This window comes from Brachycentrus maculatus, unplaced genomic scaffold (genome assembly GCF_059751285.1).
Source record: "Brachycentrus maculatus isolate JH-2025_06_01 unplaced genomic scaffold, ASM5975128v1 h1tg000475l, whole genome shotgun sequence".
Lineage (NCBI taxonomy): Eukaryota > Metazoa > Arthropoda > Insecta > Trichoptera > Brachycentridae > Brachycentrus > Brachycentrus maculatus.
The window spans coordinates 1398828-1419650 of record NW_028281222.1 but is presented as its reverse complement, the minus strand read 5'-3'; the positions used below and the strand labels follow the sequence as shown (position 1 = coordinate 1419650).

Genomic DNA, 20823 nt, shown 5'->3' with positions numbered 1-20823 from the left:
ATGAGAGGTTCCATTATATTATGTTCTCCTGACATTTCAGCCACAATTCCAGAGGGCCATCTTCGAGGCTATACGGTTGTCCAAACTCAAAACACAGTAAGGGACATTTTTTTGTAGTATGTTTTTTTTGCATTTTTGGACTAAGTAGATTCTACACTCAGTCCAAAAATGCAAAAAAAATGTTCTACGAAAAAATGTCCCTTACTGTGTTTCGAGTTAGGACAGCCGTATAGCGTTGCGGTTTTGAAATTCCATTACACAATTCAGATTCACAATTCTATCACCAAATAATATGGCCTCTGTAACGCTGACCAAAGCATCAGCAGGCGAAACACATGGTTTACCCTAATCAATTATAATACATAATTAGTGCTGGTGAAGAATCTTTTTGAGAATTTTGTCCGCCTCCGTGGTGTAATGGTCAGCGTGTTTAGCTACCGTGCTGGAGGTCCCGGGTTCGATTCCCAGGAGGGGTGAAAATAAATATTAGTGATTTTACACTGTAATATTTATTTAATATTACCCTGGACTGGTTCCTGAAGCGCAAGAGTGATCACCTTGCCTTCATGTAAGTAATGATCAAGATAACACTGCGTCAATTCGATGCAGTGCCCTATGCACCAATGGGTGCGGATAAGGGTTATAAGAAGAATCTACATTCACATTTGTCAAAAAGCTCTTCATATAATAAGGCAAATATAAAGCTTCCAAGTCTAATAATAAGAACAGTCTTTTATTCTGTTAAACAAGTAGTCCACTTGCAAACTACATTATGTTAAAAATTAAGTTTTTCAGCCAATGGCGGCAATTGGTAGAAGATTTAAAATATTAACGTCTATGTTTAACCCTTACTGGTCCAATGTCGAATCTACCGTTCTGAAGGTCCCGGGTTCAATTCCCAGGGGGGTCAAATATTTATTTAAGTGATTTTTTCACTGTAATATTCATTCAATATGACCCTGGACTGGTACCTGAAGCGGACAGCTGATCACCTTTTAACGATGTGTTAACGATCAAGATAACACTGCGTTTATACAACACAGTGCCCTATGCACCATTGGGGTGCGGATAGGGGGTTTATATATATATTATTATATTTGTAGATAACAGTCAGTTGATAACGTACACCAAATATCTCAAAATTGACAAAAATGTAGTTAGAGCACTTTACATAGGGCACGTCGATGTAACACGCAAATGAATGCGCCTTTATATCTTAACTATAAGGATAAATATTTGTTTTCTCAACTAATTGCTTTTTTTAACCTTTTCATAGCCGCAAATAAATTACGCCGCAGTGCTCAACAGGCCAAGTATTTTTTTGAAAAAAAAAAGTTGTCTAAAGATTTTTTTTTTGTTGTTTTTATTGAATTATAATTTACTTACCAAATATTATATCCCGCATCGATTGTTAGAGTTTTATTCTTGAAGTTAAACCAGTTTCAAATTTTCAGGGTTGTCACACTAAGTCGCACACGCAAGTTTTTATTAAATTTAATATTAACACACAACTATTATTTATCAATGGAATATTTTAAAATAATAAGAAAAACACAAAAAAATTGAGCAAAATAAAAACCCCTGGCGTTCAAAACAATCGATAAAAATAATCAATATTTCAAGTGGTTTGAGTGGTAGCCCTAATGACATCTGTCAACTGTCAGCTGAAAGTGATACCGATAAATCACTTAAAAGTATTTAAAAACTTTATAAAATATTTTGTGACAACTTCAACTGATGGTAATGTATGTTCCGTTTTTGACAGATTGTCAATATGAGTTAAAACTGCGGAGTAATACGTCATCAAAAGTACTGACGAGATATCTCGTCTCTGGCCATACGGGCACTCCGCCATTTGCCGAGATATCTCGTCTCTGGCAACCATCGGGTTAACATAACGTGATTTGCAAGTGGACTACTCAAATACACAATAAACATTCTGATATATTAAAATACTAACCAATTCACATTTGATTGAGGAAGGTAAATTCCGTTCATATTGTCTTTTTGTCACATTGCACGAAACAACCAATTGGAGACATTCAAAAGTTACACAAACTTTTGCCACCCACGGAATGTAGGAAGTGTCAAATAGTTAAATTATCACATTGGATTTTTAATATCAATATTTTTAATATCCAGTATATAGAGAGTATTTCCATTATTCAAGAATGATTAATGCTAGAACCACTGAGGTGTATGGTACACCTGCTTAGCATAACCGGACATCAAGATTACTCACAAAACAACCATTAAGAGTCAAAAAGTTTACAAGTTAAAGGGTAAGTACAACTTTCAACTGGTGAAAGTTACCACTAGATAATATTGGTATTTGACTAATCAAAAATTATGATTTTATCAGATACATCGCTCACTCCTTTTAAGAACGTCATAAATCAAAAAACTTGATTTTTCAGGAGAACGTTTTTAAAGTATGAAAATATAACACAATGTATTGAAAATAAATACCAAGCCACTTATTAAACGTTTTACTGTGCAACGGATTTTTTAGGTAAAACCTGAAGGTTTTTTCTCCATTTGAAAAATATTTAGTTTATTTAAAAAAATAATTAAACAATACATTTTCTTAAAAGTGCAGATTCAAAATTTTTTGCCCTGTAGCGGGTAAATATGAAGTTAAAAATATGCCTCTTTTGCTGGGATATAGTACATTTTCTGGGCATTCCGAAAATATGCACAACTGAAAATTGATGAATTTTGATTTATGACGTTCTTGAAAGGAGTGAGCGACATGTGTAATAAACATCTTATAAAATAATATCAATTAATAAAAACTAAACTAAACTGAAAAGTCTTCTTCTCTCAGTTTATTTTTTTAACCTTTCCCTCCTAGTGATATGTATTTACTACGGCTTTAAAAATGAGAATATCAATACATATACGGCCTCGGAATTTTAGTATCCCTCCGTAATATAATTAAATATTACATAAAAGTATTATGAAATAAATTTACGACTTTGCAGCGACGGAAATAAATAATTTGTGAAAAAAATCGGGGATAAAATAACTAAAAACGTTTTTTTTAGTGTGTGCATGCGTGCCGTGATTTGCGTATACGCGCATGTCATATCAAGTTTAGTAGCAGGCGGATCGTCATACGCGGCGGTCGTGTCGCTACGCTAGCTGTTGCGGCAACTTGCGATGTATTTTTTTCTCGATTTCAGATACTTACCAGAGCACATTACAAAATTGTTAAATTTCAACTTCAACTATGGTCAATAAAAGCCATATTTAGGAATATTTACATTTTTTCCGTTTTAAAATCACATTTTCATATGGCGTACAAAATACATATCACTGATGCATGCGGAAGTTTTTTAGCACCGTAAGGGAAAGGTTAATAAAGATTAATTTCCTTTAAATATCTGCAAAGTAATTAAGCAAAATAAAGCAAATTTAAAAAATTGAGCAAAATAAGCAAATTTAAAAAAAAAATACTTCACATAAAACAAATTTAAAAAATTAAGCAAAATAAGCAAATTTAAAAAAAAATACTTCACATAAAACAAATGAATACTGATAATAAAAAATGAACAATGATAATAAAAAATAATAAAAGTAGTAAAAACATGATTAAGTAATTTAAAAATTAAATGAATGTCAATTTTTCATTGTAGAAATATTTCGAAAATTCTTAGCAAGGTAAAAATATTTGAATTATTTGTATTTGATATGAATTCTACAAAATTGATTATCGATAAAAAAATGTTTATGCTCAGATTTAACGTCACAAAAATAGTAATTGTATAAGACATTTTATAAAAAAAATACATATAATTTTTTTTCAATATTAGAAGTTAGCTTAGTTCTATTAAAATAATACTGTAGCTAAAAAATTTAAGACAATACACAGGGTGGGGGAAATAAAAGTGGCCCAGAGAACAGAATTCCAAGTTACGAGGAAACTCGGCAAAGGAAAGGAAACAGTTGGCTAACCTGCTTTCAGCAGATCTTGAAAAATAGCACCATTCATTTCTTGGCACCTTTAGACCCTGGTCAGCAAGTTACGGAAGGCAAATCGAAGCTGGAATTGCCGAAAATTTCATCAGAAGTAATCTGCGGCCACTTATATTTGCCCCTTACTGTAAAATGCCCTTTCCCAAGTTATTTTTGCATCTCCTGAAAGGATGCTATTTAACACGTTGACTGCCACGTCAAATTTCAGAATTCCGGTCTAAAAAGATAATTTCGTTTCGTCATATTATATTTTTTAAACTCTGTAGTAAATATTTGTATTTTCTGTTCATATATTGATAAATTTTCTGTTCATGTAAGCCAGCATTGATGTTTTGTTCTCTTCCCATGCGCCATCTACCCATATTAGCACTGATATACTAGAAATTGGATGGTAGCTACAGGAATATGGCAAGTAAACACATTAGGAGATAACTCCTAGTCGGCGTCCTAGCAAAGAACGCAATCTACCAGTTATCTCATAGTTGGCAGCCAACGTGTTAAATACATCCCATACATTCATTCATATTTCCAATTTTTAGGAAATATAAAAAATGGGCGTAAGAGGGAGAATGTCTGGAAGAGAGTGATAGAAAGATGGAAGGAGAAGTAGGATGCATGGGAGAATCCGCCACTCACTGTTGTCGCGACTAGGAAAGGAACCTTTAGGCAGTATGGTTAGGTTAGATTGGTACGGGTTATGTTGGGACAGGTTAGGTTAGGTGATGGAAGAGAGTAATAGAAAGATAGAATGAGGAGTGGATTCAAGAGAGAATCCGCCACTCGCTATTATCCCAACTAGAAAAGCGAACCTTAATACAGTATGGTTAGGTTAGGTTGGGACGGTTAGGTTGGGATAGGTTAGGTTAAGTTAGGTGATGGAAGAGAATAATAGAAAGATAGAATGAGGAGTGGATTCATGGGAGAATCTGTCACTCGCTATTATCGCAACTAGGAAAGCGAACCTTAATACAGTATGGTTAGGTTAGGTTGGGATGGTTAGATTGGGACAGGTTATGTTAGGTTAGGTTAGGTCTGAGGTATCTCTACGAAGTGAAGACCATGGCTGCTGGTTTTTGCCTGCGCTTCTGCCCATTGCTCATGACTCTCGACTCCTTGAGAGCAACAGCGGTAGGTAAAACCAATCTACCTTGATTAGTTCTTTTTTGCAACGGGCAGTACGATCTGAAATAAAATCAAATTACACACATTTTCAAGGCTGTTCGAATGCTGATACCTCCTTCTGGGCCACTATGCCATTGTCATTCTTAGAAATAAGTGACAACATCGGTGAACAGGAGCCGTGGCATAGTTGGGTAGACGCTCGACTGCGAAACTGGCGTCGCGGGTTCGATTCCGGCCAATTGCAAAATTAATTCAAGAAAGATTTATTTTCAATTGGTCTGTGCGTGTGTAATGTATTTTTCACATTTACCTTCCCTATCCTTACTATCCTACCTGTAGACAAGCATCTAAAATAGACACTTTGCGGGTTATTCCTTTAAATAAATAAAAAAGCCGAATACTCTTTTTCGTCCATTCACCGAATCTACGACGCGCATAATGGTCATTCAGCAAAACGTGCTGACTACAAATCAACTGCCAACTGTCAAATTGACAGTCTGTAGAAACAATGTTGCCAGATTAAATCCAGACCTCTAAAAAAACACCCTATATTTGAAATAAAAAAAAATCAGTAAAAGGGTTTAAACCAAATGTTAGTGATAGAATGCGTTTAGTTAGGTTACCAGTAAGCAGGCGCGTGCATTCTATGTATATAGGAAGAAAAGCAGTGCCTATCCTAACTTACACGCGTGACATATCGTGGGTATACTAGCAAAAAATGTTAATTCGAAAATATGTAACAAAATTTTCAACATTCTTAAAACGGCAAAACACACTAAGGGCGTTTGTGCACTACACGGAATTTTACCGTCCGGCACTTCAGTTAGCATATAAAATGGATGATTGGCTTGGATGACTGAAGACTGAAGCACATGCTAATGTGCTTCAGTCTTTCTTTCTTCGGATCGGTGTCCTCTATCGGAATGTGATCATGATGCGCATAAATTAGATTACGCTAAACTGTCGTAGTCGCTTTCATTTAAAAAAAACAGACTGCCTGACGGTAAATTCCGTGTAGTGCAAAAGCGCTGTAAGAAGTTCGATATGGTTTCAAAAGTAAATTTAAGTTTAAATTTAACAGCCGGTATTTTATTCAGGATAAAAGATTTAAATAACAGGAATTTTAGACATAACGTTTTTTGCCAGTATACCCACGATATAAAAACGCAACCAGTACCTACTCGGCTGTCCAAATTTAAAACATAGTAAGGGACATTTTTTTTGTAGTACGTTTTTTTTGCATTTTTGGACTAAGTAGACTCTACTTAGTCCAAAAATGCAAAAAAACGTACTACAAAAAAAATGTCCCTTACTGTGTTTTAAATTTGGACAGCCGTACTCTACCTTACTAAGTAGTACCAGCTTACCTTACTACCTACCTCTACTGCCTACTCTAATTAATTCTCTGTGCATGCCACTGCTAGTATGCGGGGTTAAGGGAGAATGTGCACACTTGGTATTGCCATCCAGTAGACCCTGCTTTTCTACTTCTTAGTTCTTATTTACCCCACATTGTTATTACCTAAGAGTGCTTGTCCACTACCCAGAATTCCGTGTAATTTTACCGTCCAGCACGTCAGTAAGTGTCTTAAAACGATGATTGGCTTGGATTGGGTAGTGCTTTTGTCCATCTTTCTTCGGATCAGAGCTCTTGATCGGTGTGTGAACACGTTGCGCATAAATTCCATCACGCTAAACTGTCATAGTTGTTTATATTTTTCAAAACCAGACTGCCGAACGGTGAAATTCCGTGTAGTGGACAAACGCCCTAAGCATGTATGTACTTGGGCGTTCATATAACCATTTGACAAAATTTCATCATTATCAACATTAGTGATTTAAACCAGCACCAGGGCTTTTTTTAAACAAAAAAGATCCCGGAACTCACTTCATGTTAAGCTTTTTACTAAAAAAATATATATTTATATTCAAATATTTTTTAAATATTCATTACAATACCATATTTCATAATTTTAATGAGTTATATAAATATAGTTTGTAATTACGTAGATGCAAACATTGTTTCGTAGAAATTGATTTTGAAAATTTAACCCTTACCGGTCCAATGTCGAATCTCATTTGACAATGATTTTTTCTTCTTAGGTCCCATGTCGGATGTTATTCCACATTTTTTTCTTCATTCGTATTATTTGTTTAAATTCCAAGCTTACATTTTTGTCACTCGTCTCTATTACAACAGTTTGTGGAGCAGAGGACAAAATATTTTTTCCAATTGGAATATAACTGTCTACCTAGATTTTTTTGGGGGACCGGAAAGGGTTAATATAAATAAAAATTTAATTCAAATGTAACTTTGTTTTAAAATCAGTAAAAATATTTTATTATAACTTAACTATAATGTCTACCGGTTTCGAAGCTAACTGCTTCTTTATCAAGACTGATGATAGAAAAGCGGTTAGCTTGGAAACCGGTAGACATTATAATGAAGTTGTAATAAAATATTTATAGTGATTTTAAACAAAATTATATTTTAATTATAAAATGGAGAAATCGCAAAGTTAGTGCTTTAAATATGATTTATGAATTAAATTTGTCCATGGAAAAAGGTGCCAGAACGCCATTCCACTGCTTTCCATGGAAAAAAGCCATGACCAGCACTATATGTGCATAACCACAAAATATTGACATTTAACATTTCCAAGGCATGGATCTGTCATTTGGTATGGCAATGTCAGGTTATTACTTTGACTCTAGATTATGGGACATTCGTAAAATTTACGACGGATATCCAACCTGCGGGGAGAATGTGGCGACAACTAGTATATCGCTCACTCCTTTCAAGAACGTCATAAATCAAAAACCGTCAATTTTCAATTGTGCATGTTTTCGGAATGCACAGAAAATTTACTATATCCCAGCAAAAGCAGCAATTTTTTAACTTAATATTTACCCGCTACAGGGCAGGAAGTGTTGTTTTTGCATTTTGAAGAAAATGTATTGTTAATTTTTTTTTTTAATATACTAAATATTTTTCAAATGGAGAAAAAACCTTCAGGTTTTACCTAAAAAGATCTGTTGCACAGTAAAAACTTCAATAAGTGGCATGATATTTATTTTAAATACATTGTATTATACTTTTAAACTTTAAAAACGTTCTCCTGAAAAATCAAGTTTTTTTATTTTTGACGTTCTTGAAAGGAGTGAGCGATATGTCTTTACAACATCTTGAGTGTGTCGAAATTCTTGTTCACAAATCTGGATTATCTCCAATTATAGGAGTTATTTTTCATATTATTTTTTGACATCTCATCAAAGATGGAGAAGAATATGGAAGTCTGGGCATTTACGGTGCTGACGACTTTGAGTAGTGTGGTTATCAATAATGGGTAGAATCGGTGAATGTTACACATATGTAAAGTGATCACTGTACCAGCCTATGACGGTCGTCAGCCCCGTAAATGTCCAGACCTCCATATTCTTCTTCATCTTTGATGAAATGTCAAAAAATAATATGAAATAAATGTCTTGATTTTTTGCTAATATTTCATGTTTTTTTTTTCAAGTTCTCAAAAAACATGTTGCACCTATTTTGTTAATGTTTTTAGCAAACAATATTTTTAAGTGTGCAAATACTTGTCCACAAATTTATATTATCTCCAATCAGCAGTTATTTTTTATACATTTTTTTGACATCATGCAAAATGTCAAATATCAGATGTAAAAAATAATTAAAAAAATAACTCCTAATTGGAGATAATCCAGATTTGTAAACGAGTATTTGGACGCACTGAAAATGCTGTAAATAAATTAACTGGTAAAATATAAGGTAAAATAAAATGAAAAGGATGTTTTCTAGCGTTTCTCATGTATGAATATAATCCAGGATTCGGACTTTACATACTAAAGAAAGAGTTTCTGCCCGATAAAAAGCTTTTTTCATCTCACCATAGATGTCTCTAGTGAAATTCTAGTCAATTCAAGCACTAAGAACTTCTAAGAATTTGAGTAGGTGGTTACCTATATATGTAGCAGCTATAAAGTTATCCGCAAGCGGTTAGGGAATGCGTTTATTTTAACCTTTCCCTCCCGGTGATATGTATTTACCACATCTCGAGTTTAAAAATAAGAATACCGATAAACAATATAGTAGATACAGAATTTTAGTATTCCTCTGTAATATAATTATGTATTACATAAAAGTAATACGTCCGCCTCCGTAGTGTAATGGTCAGCACGCTCGGCTACCGTTCTGGAGGTCCCGGGTTCGATTCCCAAGGGGGGTAAAATAAATATAAGTGATTTTTTCACTGTCATATTTATTCAATATTACCCTGGACTGGTACCTGAAGCGGAGGGCTGATCACCTTTCCTTCATGTGTAAACGATCAAGATAACATTGCGTTTATATGACGCAGTGCCCTATGCACCATTGGGGTGCGGATAAGGGTTTTATTATTATTATTTTATTATTACATTAAGTTGTTCATTTGCAGCGACGGAAATAAATAATTTGTAAAAAATTGGGGACAGAATCAATCACCAATGCACAAACGTTTCACAGTGTGTGCGTGCGTGCTTTGCATACACGCACATGTCATCCTCCGCGGCGGTCGCTAGCTATTGTGGCTATTTGAGATGTATTTTTTTCTCTTTCAGATACTTACCAGAGCCAACATTACAAAATTGTTACAAGTGTGGTCAATAAAAGCAACATTTAAGAATATTCACATTTTTGCTGTTTTTAAATCACATTTTCATATGGTGTACAAAATTTTGGGAGTATTAATGCCTTAATTCGTGCGGTTTTCTAAGAGAGATCGTAACTAGTATTATTCCGACTCGTGTTCATCCGTGACTGTATTCATTTGAAAGCTACTTTTCATTGCGCGTCTTTTTCAGTATATGTCATTTGGTTGAAGAGTAAACAATTTTTTTTTCTATATTTTGAATATTGAAAGCATTAACTTTGTGGATGATAGTGATATATTATTTTGAGAAATAAAAAGACTTTTTGATCCACTCAAATTTTTATTAAAAAGCAACTAGTTTTGGCAACGACCTGTTGCCCTCTTCAGGATTTATATTAAATCATAAAATAAACCCTAAAGAGGGCAACAGGCTGTTGCCGAAACTAGTTGCATTTTAATAATCACAAAAAAGCCTCAATTTTCGAAAAAAAAACCGCCCAAATTAATGTATACTCCAAATACATATCACCGTAGCACACGGTAGTTTTTAGCATCGTAAGGGAAAGGTTGACCAGAGATAGGCAGATGATATAAAGATGTGATCAAGCAAGGAAAATGAGATGTAAACTAGAAGCTATCGGCGTTAACGTATCTCACATTGTGTGCGCGTCGTCGCCCGAGGCGCCGCACGCGGGGCACACGTGGCGCCGCAGGACGGGGCAGCCCACCTGCCCGAGCTCGTTGCGCAGGGAGTGGCTGGCGTACACGGACGAGGACTCCCCGTTGGTGCGGCAGAAGGAGCACTGCCAGGCCGGCAGCCTGGCCTTCTCCGGCGGCTTCATGGCCTGCGGAATGTCAACTTGCTAAAAATTGATTTCACCAATCTGGTGGAGTCTTGAATTTTGTACCTTATGTAGCATAGTTTAATTTCACTTTAAATTTTTACTTCCAATTTTTATTTTTATTTTTCTTACTTCATTACTTTTAATTGTTATTACCCTTTTTTTACAACCAAATTTCTATTCTGTATATATGTGTTTAACCTGCACCTTTATTGTCTCTGTAAGCTTGTTGTGTTCCCATCTAATTGATGAAAAACATTCAAACAATTTGTATTGCACTGTATTCATTTATTGTAATATGTTTTTCATTGTTTGTGAACCATAAATAAATAAAATAAAATAAAATTATAAGGATTAATAAAGCGATGCATTTTTCTAACCATATTCCATCCTAATAAAATGGAATGTATACTGTTTGCATATTTTTTGTTTTTGTTTGGCAATAGTTAATGACAAAATGGAATATTATAAATGAAAAACACTTGTTTTTTACCGTTTGAGTTTATTTTATTATGACAACTAAATTTCGGAAGCTATGCTTAGATCTTCAGGTCTAAATATAAACTGAAGTTTATATTTAGAGTTGAAGATGAAAGCATAGTTTTCAAAACTAGTCATCATATTAAAATAAACTCAAGTGGTAAAAAAACAAGTGTTTTTCTATTACAATTTCATCATGTCTTAACACAAAGTGAATGCCGAAACAATAAATAAAAAACAAAATGAGATAGTTCATATTTAATCGCACTTACCTTCTTCACGTTTGAAAATTCACCCTGGTTTCGGGATTTGCCCTCCAAAAGCCTGGATTTGAAGGGCACTGATGTGCCGGGATTCTCATACTCGGAGCGCTGACTTCCGTGAGAGTTGGGACTCGCCACGTCCGACTGGGGAGAGCTGCTACGCCTCTGCACGGCCGTCGCCTGGTTCAGCAGCGGCATGTTCATGCTGGACCGGCGCTCTCGGGACTTCTCGTACTTCGGCTGTCTCGTGAGCGTCTCAAACCATTCCCCGAAGCGATCGTCGACAACTTTGGAGACCATGTCCTCCATGTCGATGGTGGGCGCTACGTTATCGTCTTCGCGAGCCTCCGGCATGTTGTACGGGGAGGACATTAGATACGGCTTCGCGTAAACTTCTTCTTTGTACAGATGGTCGATGTTGGGGTCGTACGCCCATACGGGGTTCCAGGGCCAGCTGTTGATGGTTGCGGAGCGTAAATGTGTGTCGTGCGTGAACTTTTCTGCTTCATCGTAGAAAATATTCTTCGACTCCTCGACTGCGGGCGGCGTCGGATTATCGGAGATGCTTTTCTCTTTTTTCTTTTTGTCGGAGGGCTCAACAAATAACCGGTTCATCATTTCGCAAACGTGTTGCTCGTGGTTACAGCATTGCTTGGAAAATGCCATCCCGTATATTTCTGAAATAAATTTGATGATTTTGAATTTTTTTTTAGTATACTTTGTGTACCGCATTTTATAAACTTTGTGAAATAAAAGTACTAAGTGTAATAAAATAACAACAATGTAATGTCCGCCTCCGTAGTGTAATGGTCAGCACGCTCGGCTGCCGTACTGGAGGTCCCGGGTTCGATTCCCAGGGAGGGTCAAATAAATATAAGTGATTTTTTCACTCTAATATTTATTCAATATTACCCTGGACTGGTTGGTACCTGAAGCGGAGGGCTGATCACCTTTCCTTCATGTGTTAATGATCAAGATAACACTGCGTTTATATAATGCAGTGCCCTATGCACCATTGGGGTGCGGATAAGGGTTTAAATGAAAAAAAAAAATTCAACATTAATTTTATTTGACTAGCAACCGGGTTTCGTCGTAACGGACATCATTAGATTCCCGGTTGCTGGTCAAATGGAATAAAATTCATGTGAAAAATTACATGGTTATTTTATTCTATAAAATGCAGTTCCACCAAGAAATGCCAGGACAAAACTAAGAACGTAGTACTTTATTTTTAACCACTTTATATTGGTACTTCTCTCCAACCGGTTTCGATAAGAACCTTGTCATCATCAGGTACATCAGTACATGTTTAACCCTGAGTGAAAAAATTATTCATTTGACACTCCCCTGGGAATCGAACCCGGGACCTCCAGAACGGTAGCCGAGTGTGCTGACCATTACACTAAGGAGGCATTTTCCAGACATGTAAAGTAAATATGCTATAAAATCCGTGTACATAATAGGCAAAGAGAATTTTCGAAGACGGCTAATAAATATTGTATTTGAAAATAAAAAATAATTTTAAAAAAATAATTTGAGTTAACTAACAAAATAACGTTGCTAATATACGATGCAGTGACCTATGCACCGCTGGGTGCGGATAAAAGAGATAGCAGAAGAACTCACTTAACTATTCTTGTTTTTCGCATCCAATATGAATCACGTTGGACGTAAGTTAGGTTAGATTCGTTGCATTTTTTTTTCTACAACTCATGGCGTAATTTAATTTTTTTAAACGTTGCAATTAATATTTTAAGAAAATAATACCATCAAACATAGTTCGTAAAATAATACGTTAAGTTAACGATACTCAAAATACAAATTATACCACTGAATAAAATAAATACGTATTTTCTTTAATTTTTTTGGGGTGGGTGGAAAATCTAGTTTGAAAACTTTTTCAAACGCTTAAAACAGCGTGCACGAACAAAATTATATGTAATCGATTGTAAAATAAACATAATTATGTATAGTTATTGAGAAAATTCAATTATAAAGATACTTTTACGAGTTAACTTCAAAAAGTTTACTCGTAAAAGTTTGCTTTTTATAAGGGCGGTTGCCAAAACTTTTAAGCTGTTTCGAACATTTCAAATACTTGAAACGACGTTAAAGTCGTAACGATATTTTTATTACCACGGCTTCGGATATCATTTTTGTTAATTATCATGAACTGAGCTTACCGATTACACGCGATAAAAAAATATCGTCTCCCACACAAAGCAAACGTCGAACAAAAAATGGCGACGAACTAAACAATGACGTCGACAAATCTCAAATTTTATTGTAATGCTGATACACTTTTGCGATAACACCTTCGCGACGGTTATTATCATCGATAGCCACGCTTTGGCAGGGCTAAAATTAAATTTGTTATTGATTTAAATAAAATAAAAGTTAAACCCGTATCCGCACCCGATGGTGCATAGGACACTGCATCATATAAACACAGTGTTATCTTGATCGTTAACACATGAAGGAAAGATGATCAGCCCTTCTCGCTTCAGGTACCTGCCCAGGGTAATATTGAATAAATATTAGAGTGAAAAAATCACTTGTATTTATTTGACTCCCCCTGGGAATCGAATCCGGACCTCCAGTACTGTAACCCAGCATGCTAACCAATACACACGGAGGCGGTAATATATCTAATTCTATTTCTTATTTATTATTTTAATTTTTTATGTGACTTCTTATTTTCATAGACACATTCCATGCTGCGAAGTAAAAAAAAGTGTGGTAAAGAAAAAAAAAATAAAAACTAATTATGGTGGATAGGTTTCCTTGTACAAAAATCAATTCAGCATATCAAACAATAAAATTCTTTTTTCTCTTTTTAAAAATAATTATTTTTAAAAAGAGAAAAATTTGTGTTATCCTTACTTGCAAAAAATCTTCAATTTTATACTGTTTCTGTGCTCATTATTAAAAATAGGTATCAAATTGTAGTAGAGTGGGCTCGAAACCAGAAACTCTGACTCAAAAGTCCGCGACACTAACCACTGGGCTATAACGCGACACATTATTGCTTTTTTAGTCTTAATTTTTTTTTTAAAATAATTTTTAAATCACAGGTAAAAAAATTTATTCACCTGACCCTAGCTCATATACCTCTCTGCGCATATACTGAGGTAAGTACATGTGAGGGATGTAAGAAATTTCGAATAACTGTTACGCATTTTTTAAATGACTGTTTTTTATGCACTGTATTATTTCAAAATCGTATAAAACAAAACTATAAATTATAAGTTTTTAATGGCTTAATTTCATGTAATTTGTTTTATTTTAGATTTTCAGTTTTTGTAAAATTGTTTTTTTTTGTCCGCCTCTGTACTGCTACACATTCTATTGTACTCGAGGTCCCAGATTCAAATCCCACAGAGGTGGATTTTTTCACATAACATCCGCACACATGTTTCTCAAATTAAACTTCATCAGGGCTTCGAGTGCATAAGACCTTAAAATAAACTTTGCACAAGTTTGTTTTTATCCGATCGAAAAATATCGCACAATCGAAAAACGAACGTTTGCTGTCTCCGAATTTGGAAAATGAATTCAGTCTAATAATGTTAAAAATAGTATTATGATTTTATCAATAACAAAATCCTTGTGCCTACGAACTTACAAATAGTTTAAAAATACAACTAGGAATCTTCATTCGTGGCGAAAAGTCTTCTTCTTCTTCTTCTATTTATAGATCCTCAGGATTTGTCTCTGCCGTCGCCTGTCGATCTTGGAATGTTGACTACCAGTTATCTCTCCACCTTTTTGGAGGCCTACCTGGGTTTCTTTAGGGTTTCCTTGAAGGGCGATACGTGTAAGTATGTCTTCTGACATTCTGTTTACATACTCATTCCAGTATCGCCTTCGTTGTCGTCTCCACCTCACGATATCTTCCATCTTACACATGCTCTGGATTTCTTATCAGTATTTCAAACGCGGTCTCGCAATGTGTTTCCGAAAAGTGAAAATTAAAAAAAAAAAATTGAATGGAATATTCTGGAAATGGAAAAGTTTTACTTACTAATAGTTTTTCCCTCTACCTCCTTCCTTAAACTCCCTTTTTCCTTTGCCCTCCTTATTATCATTTTCTGTAAATCTTTTCTTTTGTCAATTTGTAATTTATGTTTTTTTAATGTTCAAGTACTATCTACCCTCTGATTGCAAATAACTATATATGGTATCAAACATTTTGATCAATATCACTAGTCTATTTTTGGTTGGTTGGAATATATTGCTTTTTAGCAATAAGCTCGCCAATGTACGTATTTATTTTCTGTACGTGAAATTTAAATACATAAATAAAAAAATAAATTGTATAAAGTGCCGGTCGGAAATGTGTTAGGGTGGTTTGTTCCCGCGCTAACACCTATGTCAACGGTAATGCAATTGTTGCATCATCTTTTGATTTTCATCTTTACCTCATTATTGCCTATGCCCAGTGCTAGTATATAATCTTTGGCAAATTGTTTATGGACCTTTGACATCTGACATTTGACATTACGCAAATAAAATGATTTATGCGTAAAACATTAATAAATCTTTGTATTTGCGTACATAATGTCGAATATAATAATATAATGTCGAAGTATCGGGTTGTGGTCCCGTGGTTAGTGTCGCGGACTCTTGAGTCAGAATTTCTCGGTTCGAACCCACTCTACCACAATTTGATACCTATTTCTAATAATGAGCCGCTTAGGCTCACAGAAGTAGTATGAAATTGAAATATTTTATTGAATGATAAAAACACAAATATTTTTATTTTTTAATGAAAAAATAAAAAAATGTCAGTTGTCAAATTATCATTTTATTTCTTCCCATATGACAAGAGGCCATTTGGCGCGGTCTGTTTATATATCTTATTTTAGAGACAGCTTCTTTTTGCCATGTGAAAACAGTTTCACACAAAATCAGCATATAGGGAGAGCGACTTTATGAATTTTTTACTAATTTAGCAGTGTGGTTGGAAGCATTTTCTTTTTAAATACAGCTTCGATGGTTATCATTATTTGTAAACAGCATATCCGCCACACTCCAAACTTTGCAGAACAAATAAGTTACCAATTTGCTCAGCAGGATTTTTAAAATTATATTATTACCGATCAATAATATGTCCGTCTCATTAATGGTCAGCACGCTCGGCTACCGTTCTGAAGTTCTCGGGTTCGATTCCCAGGGGGGGTCAAATAAATAAAAGTGTTTTTTTTTTCACTCTAATAGTTATTCAATATTTAACTGGACTAGTAACTCAAGCGGAGGGCTGATCACATTTTCTTCATGTGTTAACGATCAAGATAACACTGCGTTTATATGATGTAGTGCCCTATGCACCATTGGGGTGCGGATAAGGGTTTGAATCGGTAATTAATTTAACCGATCGGTGTACAAAATAAGAAATATTAAAATCATGAATAGATACAAATAAATACAAATAAAAAAATAAATGTAATAAAATACTACATATCGCTCACTCCTTTCAACAACGTCATAATATATCAAAATACTTGATTTTTCAGGAGAACGTTTTTAAAGTTTAAGAATATAATAAAGTGTATTAAAAATAAATATCTAGCCACTTATTGAACTTTTTACTGTGCAACAGATATTTTTAGCTAAAACCTGAAGGTTTTTTTCTCCATTTGAAAAATATTTAGTTTATTTAAAAAATAATTAAACAATACCTTTTCTTCAAAATGCAAGAACAACTCTTTCTGCCCTGTAGCGGGTACATAGTAAGTTAAAAATATGCCGCTTTTGCTGGGATATAATACATTTTGTGGGCATTCCGAAAACATGCACAACTGAAAATTGACGATTTTTGATATATGACGTTGTTGAAAGGAGTGAGCGATATGTATTTTGTTCAAAATAATAGGTTGGGAAAAAGTAATTCCGTATTTTTCGCTTTATTTCAATGCTTCATAAAAAGTGTTACAATCATCCGATTTAAGTCAAATATAGGCCGTTCTGTTGGCTGACTTGTTGTCAACGAGAATCCAACATCATAATGTCCCTCTCGCAGAAGCCCTTGTCCCCATTGGCTAAAAACTGCGACAACCAATTTTCACAGGTCTCTTTTGAGGCCAAATTTGTTACCCAAGCGCGTTGACCATAGACCGGAACAGGTAGCAGTCGCTTGCTGCCAAGTCCGGACTATAGGGTGGATGCATTAGAACTTCCTATCCGAGCTCCCGGAGCTTCTGGCGCGTCATCAAAGATGTGTGCAGTCTGGCATTGTCCTGATGAAACACTATTCCTCTTCTATTCACCGCTTCTGTTCGGACGCCAGCTTCAAATGGTCGAGTTGTTCACAGTAGAGGGTTAGGCCATTGGGGAGCAGCTCATAGTGGAGTATTCCCTGCCAATCCCACCAAACACTCAGCAATGCCTTCCTGGCCTTCAGTCATGGCTTGGCCCCTTTGTTGGCTTTCGACCACGATCTCTGTCGCTTGGCATTGTCTCGTATGTGACCCACTTTTCATCAGAAATCACCGTCCGCTTCAGAAATGGGTCGATTTTGTTGCGATTCAGCAGCGATTGGCAGATGGGAATTCGGTTCATGAGGGTTTTTTGCGTCAGCTCGTGTGGCACCCAAACATCGAACTTTTTTAGATCCAGCCTTCTGCAAATGCTTTTATGATCAATATTTGTTGCCGACGGATGTTAAAGCTCGAAATAAAATATGGAACAAAGGCAAAATAAAGGAATGGATAAATGATCAAGAGTTAATTTTATGAAAATTGTAAAATGTATACATTCTTAATTTTTCTCTCTTTTTTGTGTATATTAAGTTAAAATGGTTAAAAACAGTAAAAATGTATTCAAAAAGAACTCCACCGACAAGACACGCAAGGTGGCTTGGTAGGTCTCTGCATTTTTTTAATGTGTTAAAAATTGTCAAACCCCTTACCTGCACCCCAATGGTACATAGGGCACTGCATCATATAAAAATTGGGATTGAAATAAATGTATACAATTTATGTAAATAATTTAAAAAAAACAGGTAGGAGCTGATGTTCATTCGTAGCATCGTCTAGGGCAGTGTTCCGCAAACTTTTCAAGGCACACCTGCCAAATTAAGAAATTACAAGCAGGTACACCAAAGAAGAAAAAAACAAAGTTTATGTAATATTGATTTATTTTATAATATATTATAAAAAAGTTTATTTAAAACCTTCACCAACTAATCACCACGGTACACCAGTGTGCCGCGGCACACACGCACAGGAACAATGGCCTAGGAGGCGATGCAGCGAATGCTAACATGACGGTCTATCTCGATATTTTCCATGATTTTATCGATATTTTCGACGACAGGCCTGCCAGAACGTGGTACATCTATTATTCTTCTGGCGACTAAATCGCTACCCTGGACTGGTACCTGAAGCGGAGGGCTGATCATCTTTCCTTCATGTCTAAACGATCTATCTTGATACACTGCGTTTATATGACGCAGTGCCCTATGCACCATTGGGGTGCGGATAAGGGTTTTATTATTATTATTGTTGCGGCCAAAATTTGTGTATTTTTTAGAATAATTGATGTATTAAAATAGTATTAATAAAGGTAGTCGAGAAGAACAAAGAGACGCAGTTCAGTAAGTTGTAAATGTTACAAATACTGTCCCCACCCCAAGCAACGCCTTTAAAATAGTATTTAAGGGGTGGCGGACAAATATTTGGGTGCTCAGATTAAATAAGATTCGAAACGTGTATACGCCGCGCTCGCTCTGTTTTTATATTGGTGTCTCTTTGTTCTTCTCGCCCTTGTGTTTGGTAATTTTCGATATATTGGTGAAATTTTGTTATTTTCACATTTATAACTTTGTAATTTTAATAAATAAAAGATTGTCTTCATTTGCGCGTTTTCGTCTTCCTAATAAAAGTGATCCGGTACCGTTAGCAGTAACAATTATTATTAAATATATAATAATAAAAAATGCAATGTTTTTATGTTTCCCTAAAGTTTTATTTAATGTACCAAAATAATATTCAAATAATAAAACGCTTTTATAATATATTCGATGTGATGTTTTACTTTTAATGAGTATTACTAACAGTAATACAATGGTTTGAGTAGTACAATTTTATCGATATTTTCGACGACAAGCCTGCCAGAGCGTGGTGCATCATCCACGCGATCCATGATATCCGCTTTTCTGGTTTTGCTAACCTAAACCAACCTATGACGGCTGTAAATGCCTAGATTTCCATATTCTTCTCCAAATCCTCCATGTTATAACAAATTACCTTTTTATTTTTCTAGAGCGAACACATTTATATGCGTGGTTGATATTTATTTGTTTTAAATTAATTAATTTTTTTTATTAGCCCCTTGACTAACCCTTCCCCTTACTTTCCCCTCTCCTTATTTATAGGACAATTTTATATTTTATTTTTTAGTTATTATACAGACCTGAATGATGGAAGTTTAACTTCTGAAACATGTAGTCTATAATAAAACTCAAGTGGTAAAAAACAAGTGTTTTCTTTAATCATTGTTTTAAATAATATATATATATTTATATATATATATATATATATATATATATATATATATATATATATATATATATATATATATATATATATATATATATATATATATATATATATATATATATATATATATATATATATATATATATATATATATATATATAGAACTTCCAAGAATTTGAGTGGTGTGGTTGTCAATAATGGGTAGAATTGGTGAATGTTACACGTGTGTAAAGTGATCACTTAAACCAGCCTATGATGGTCATCAGCCCCGTAAATGCCCAGATTTCCATATTCTTCTTCATATTTGCTGAGATGACAAAAAATAATATAGTAAATAACTCATGTAATTGGAGATAATCCAGATTTGTGAACAAGTATTTGGACACACTAAAAATGTTGTTAACAAATTAGGTGTATGTATTGCTACTCGGTTGATAAAAATATAAAAAAAGTTTTTTTAGAATATACTTAAGTATGCAGAAAAATATTTATAAACTCATATTTCAATAACTCTTTTCTTTTAAAAACCACATTAAGAAAAAAAACTTATATTTTTTATTGCAAAAACGGTGTTATAAGAAGAAAAAAAAAGTGTCACTGGATTTAGGCAAAATTAAGTTGCGACTTAACGAATACTGGGCCTTAAGTAAAAAAAGTTTACATAGAGCTTTAATGATTAAAGTATATGCACACGCAAGTTTTCAACGCATGGAAAAATTACGCAAAATTACGAACGCATGGATCCCATATGAAAATTGCGTATGAAGCGAACCTGGTCGCGGGCTCGATTCCCGCCAAGTGCAAAATAAATTCAAGAAAGATTTATTTTCAATTGGTCTGGATGTTTGTGATGTATATTTCACATTCACCTTCCCTATCCTTACTATCCTACCTGCAGACAACCCTCTAGTATAGGCTTTGCGGGTTATTCCTTTAAATAATAATAATAATAATTAAAAAAAAAACATATTGTGGTTTTTTTCTCATC

General features: G+C 34.6%; 1 protein-coding gene across 2 annotated transcripts; it reads right to left on the bottom strand.

Moving 5' to 3' along the window:
- Positions 1 to 4207: 4207 nt before the first annotated feature.
- Positions 4208 to 13591, bottom strand: LOC148302136 (uncharacterized). Of its 2 annotated transcripts, none has more exons than XM_088272034.1 (4): positions 13518 to 13588; positions 11344 to 12011; positions 10407 to 10594; positions 4208 to 5160 (listed from the first exon to the last, which is right to left on the bottom strand). In XM_088272034.1, the coding sequence occupies exons 2-4, from the start codon at positions 11998 to 12000 to the stop codon at positions 5022 to 5024; spliced, it is 984 nt and encodes a 327-aa protein (XP_088128160.1). In that variant the 5' UTR covers positions 12001 to 12011; positions 13518 to 13588; the 3' UTR covers positions 4208 to 5021. The 2 variants fall into 2 exon arrangements, 1 of the variants encoding a protein (XP_088128160.1); XR_015838693.1 differs by lacking the exon at positions 4208 to 5160 and adding an exon at positions 9509 to 10103 and having other exon boundaries at positions 10223 to 10594; positions 13518 to 13591.
- Positions 13592 to 20823: the final 7232 nt, after the last annotated feature.

What these genes read in the sequence shown, in the direction of transcription:
- LOC148302136 (XM_088272034.1), bottom strand. Translation starts at nt 12,000, where the DNA reads ATGGCATTTTCCAAGCAATGCTGTAACCACGAGCAACACGTTTGCGAA. An exon ending in AATTTTCAAACGTGAAGAAG is followed by an intron (nt 10,595 to 11,343) that starts GTAAGTGCGATT and finishes GACATTCCGCAG; the next exon opens with GCCATGAAGCCGCCGGAGAA. An exon ending in GGCGACGACGCGCACACAAT is followed by an intron (nt 5,161 to 10,406) that starts GTGAGATACGTT and finishes ATTTTATTTCAG; the next exon opens with ATCGTACTGCCCGTTGCAAA.